The sequence below is a fragment of the Octopus bimaculoides genome, chromosome 24 (assembly GCF_001194135.2).
Source record: "Octopus bimaculoides isolate UCB-OBI-ISO-001 chromosome 24, ASM119413v2, whole genome shotgun sequence".
Taxonomy (NCBI): Eukaryota; Metazoa; Mollusca; class Cephalopoda; order Octopoda; family Octopodidae; genus Octopus; species Octopus bimaculoides.
Window position 1 is genome coordinate 15,816,759 of NC_069004.1, and position 4,901 is coordinate 15,821,659.

At 37.0% G+C, this 4,901-nt stretch overlaps 1 protein-coding gene across 2 annotated transcripts in view; it reads right to left on the reverse strand.

The window, feature by feature from the left end:
* The window catches only part of LOC106882869 (monocarboxylate transporter 12), an 87,936-nt gene that overhangs the window by 30,937 nt on the left and 52,098 nt on the right, over nt 1–4,901 (reverse strand). For both annotated transcript variants that reach the window (XM_014933674.2, XM_014933681.2), the window contains exon 2: nt 2,100–2,335. In XM_014933674.2, coding sequence (XP_014789160.1) covers nt 2,100–2,335 — 236 coding nt within the window. The remainder of the gene's footprint in view (nt 1–2,099; nt 2,336–4,901) is intronic.

Consider the following 4,901-nt stretch of genomic DNA (forward strand, 5'->3'; position numbering starts at 1 on the left):
ATATATATATATGCACATGTGTGTTTATATTTGTACATGTGCCTTACATTTGCATATATGCATATGTGTAAAATATTATAATATCGATATGAATACAATTGACAATGCTAGAAACTGAATAGAATTTCGTTAGAAATGCTTATAGCCACATAGTTTTTAAATTTTTACTATCCCAAAGCAAACATGTTAAAATTTCCAGATAGAAATCAAATGACATAAGCAATCCAAATTCAGACATATGCTAGCCAACTAACTATTTCATCTATTAACATTATCTTGTGAGCCTTAAAACACAACAGTAACTAAATTTCTATAGAAAGAATCTCATGACCTGAATTTGACTCACCTTATTACAAAATTATTTCCAACAAACATTTCTAACAACAAAATCTTCCAATAATATCTTTCCATTAACACTAACCCTACAAAGATATTTTCCTCTTATGCTCTTCAATTCCCCTCTCTACACAATGTACATACATCAAACCTAATTATCATTTGACATAGCTCAATATACTACAGAAAAACAACTCACCAGAGACTATATGAAGTCTAAAGGAGCCTAAGTTTTCTTCAGACTGACAAAGGCTAGCAGCCTGAAACTTTGAAGTTACTGTTACCCCTCTTCTTCCAAAAGTATAATTAATATAGGAGCACGAGCAGCAGTGTGGTTAGAAGTTTGCTTTCCAACCACATGGTTCTGGGTTCAGTCCCACTACTTGGGACCTTGGGCAAGTGTCCTCTACTATAGTCCTAGGCTGATCAAAGCCTTGTGAGTGGATTTGGTAGACAGGAACTGAAAGAAGCATATTGTATGTGTGTGTGTCTTTGTGTCTGATTTTGTCCCATATCACTGCTTGACAACTGGTGTTGGTGTATTTATGTCCTCATAACTTAGCAGTTCAGCAAAAGAGACTGATAGAATAAGTACCACACTTTAAAAGAAAAACAGTACTGGAGTTGATTCCTTTGACTATAATTTTTCAAGGCAGCACCCCAGTCAATAGACTGCAGGTCTATTGACTGGAAAATGTAAAAGACAAAATAAAAGATCTATCCATCCTAAGTAAACACACCAACATCGGTTGTCAAGCGATATTTGGGGGGGGGGGCGCAAACACAGACACTCAAACACACACACACATATATACGATGGGCTTCTGTCAGTTTCCATCTACCAAATCCACACACAAGGCCCAAGGCTAAGGTAGAAGATACTTGCCCAAGGTGTCACACAGTGGGACTGAACCTAGAACAATGTGGCTGGAAAGCAAGCTTCTTACCACACAGCCATTCCTGCACACTCCCACTCCTTCCCACATACTTCACCCCACTCCTACATACCCCACCCCACCCTTGCCTCCCTCACACCCTAACACCACCATACTACATCTTACCACACCACATACCACCACACCACACACCACCACACCACCATACCACACCACACCATATCACACCATCTCACACACACTAGTACTGACCACTTCCCAGCACCCACACCATCATCCACACACTTACACATGCACACACACACACACACGCCAAGGTCACCAGCCCCTATCCACAAGCACATACACACTCTCACATACACACGCATATGCATTTTCGTTTTGGGATCACCACTACTTTTTTATTCTCCCCTTCTTCCGAGCTCTCCTGTCTGACCACCTCTGTCTGGCATTCACCATGATTGATCGCTAGTCACTAAACTTTTTTTTAATTTTCTCTTTCTGCTTATTTCTGTGTTCCTTTCTGTTGAAGAGTGTACCACTAAAGTTATGCATTAGATTAATTATTTCATATTTACATGTTGCTGGAGCAAGTTGACATTCATAAAACAATGACTGATCTCTAAACACCAGTCAAGTAGTAAGTAGTGTGGTTCCTGTTTGGTAGTCAGGCAAGATTGGAGAGGTAGAGTTATTGGTACAATTAGTGGGAAAGCTTGGACTGCTAGATCAGAAACCAAACATCTTAATACTATTCCTCTCTCTCTCTCTCTCTCTCACACACACACAAAATACACACTGAGGCAGGCAAAAACAAATAGTCCAAAATAATTATAATAGTGTTAGAAAAGAAATGTAGAAACTCACCACCAGATGTGAGGAGTCCCATTGCTAATGATACAATAGTTGCTGCTTCAGCATTTGTACTGGAGAAACTTGCTTTGAGTTCAGGGTACATAACACCCAAAGATATTGGTACCCCACTGCAAACAAGCACATTGTAGAACAGTGACAAATAAACAATGGAAGCAGCACAGGTCTTACTAGAACAGCAACATTTCCCAATGCTCTTTGCTTGGACTGGTTCTGAAACCTCAGCAGATCTGTTTTTGAAAAGAAAATAAGAGATAGACAAATATAAGAAGGTTAGGAGTCTCAGAATTGGTAAACGAGTGAGAAAATTTCACAAATAATTAGTATATTTCTTCCCCCACACTTCCAGCAATAGATTCTGGGGGTCACAAGACCACCAAACTAATAACAGTCTCTGGAAGAACTATAATAGCCTGGTTCACATTAAGACAAGTTATAACTAACTGGTTAGAGATTATCTTCTGGAGACACAATAAGTTATAATGAAAAGCCTATAGATTAATATATAAGAAACAAATATTTTTAATGCTGTTGGTAGGAACACTGTATTTCATTTGACAACCATAATATACTATCAAGTTCATTAAGGGTTTATAAGTTAACACTGTGTCCTACTTTTGTGTTAGCATTGTGTTGTTTTCAATTTTAAGTTTATCTCTACAGATTTTCAATAGAATTTAGAGCCAGCAATGAAAGTTATGCTGTTCTGTATACAAATACGTTTATGTAAACAATGCAATTGAAGATATAAAAATAGGTAAAGGGTGCATATTTCAGGAGTTATTGCTTCTTCTTCAACAACACAGTTGGTTTATCCAATAGTGTTACACTGCTAAACTTAGTGAGTATTTAAGAGATGTATTCATGGATAGTTAGTAGGTTGGATGTGGTGCTGAAGACGGAGCAATAACTCCTGAAATATGTATATACACCCATAACCTATTTTTATATCTTCTATCACATTGTTTACATAGATGTATTTGTAGACATGTATGTATGTATGTATGTATGTATGTATGTTTGTATGTATGTATGTATGTATGTTTGTATGTATGTACGTATGTATGTCCTTATTCAATTTTATTTCAAAATTTCTTGCCAATAAAGAGTTGGTTTCTAACCTAGATGCAAGGGTCCTTCATTGGAATTTCAACAACCTCAACAGGGCATTTTTGTATGTATATATGTATATATATATATGCAGATTTGTATATGTGTTGATTTATGTATGTATTTTCATGCACATAGTCACATGTCTAGACATGTTCATATATACTTAAATGATAAACTTCTGGAAAGTTTTACAGATTTTTACAGTTCCAATGATGGCTTGGATCTGTAGTCTTCAAATCAGCTTTCTCCTTTCTGGTTTTGAAAAGCCTAATTTCTCAAGATTGGTATTTAGGCACTGTGTTACATATCCCAGCGTCCCAGTAATTACAGGTATAAACCTAAACTTGTAATCTGGATAGAATAACTGCAGATTTCATAATAGTTCAGCATAGGTATTCTCTTTTTAACTGATCTTCAGCTTTATATTAACATCCACTGGGCAATTGATTTCCACAACTGTACACAGTTTCTCTTCTCTATCCCAAATCATTATATCAGGTCTATTATGTTTACATTTTATTGAAGTTTTCACCAGGACGTTTCACCAATAATCCTTTTTATTATGAGTGGCTGTGGCTTCTACCATACTGTGGGTTCTTATTTCTTTGTCCTTGGGGGTTGTCCTGACAGATTTCATTATGTTGTGTCCTAGCTACTGTCTTAGCAGTAGATAATATTGTGATGACATTTTCAGACAACTGCTTATGATGTGGGTGATACCTTTGGTGTTAATTCTACAAAGTCTGCATCAATTGTTACATTTTACTGCTTTCCCTGCATCTCTGTCCCTTTTGTGCATCAGATATTTGGTTGATATTTACTGTTCCTGGATTGTAAACACATACCATTCAAAGTGGGAGGTAGTAATCCGGTTGTTGGTCCATGACAAATTGCTTTGATGATCAACGTTACTATCATCTCAGAGCTTTCTGCTAACATATGCATGCATGGTCTTCTGCTCATATACACTCATCCTTTCATCTGATGATATGTTGTGGTAGAGTCATGTGACTTTTTGGGGCATGTATTTAAGGTTATCAGACAAGGAATGCTGCTCAAGGAGCTGCCTTCTAAGTCTTATGATGTTATCAGCCTCATGTATGCAAACTTGGTCAAGGGATGCAGTTTGACACTTGGTAGTTAAAAGACGCTGCCAAAGAGATATTATACGACATTCAAAGGCAGTTTGGATTGATGTTAAGCTTCTACTTTCTCGTTTTCATTTTAGGTAGGGACAATCTACATCACTGCTGGTGTGGGAATTATGTGCGCTTGTTAGTATCTTCCAGGTTTTCACATCAATGACTTGAATTTCATCAAGCATCCAATCAAACAGCCCAAATGTTGGTTGGTATGAGTACTGGCACTGCAAACACATTGTGGGCTACTGTTTTATTGACTGCAGAGAGTTCCGAGGTCCAAATTCTCTTTATTCAGCTGTTATATTTAATATTGTATCTGGTGGGTTTTTTTTTTACTTACTTTGGTAGAGAATACTCTCTCCTCAAGGGACTACTTCAAAGCCAAAGTTATTTTTTCTCGGATAATTAAATTGATCCAAGTCTTATGGATCTCCTTTTTATTTTGAAAAACTATGCTAGCCAAGATCCAACATGATGTACAAATAAGGTGACAGCCAAGACTATAATTATTGCCTCAATCAGTCAATCAGTCTATTTGTCT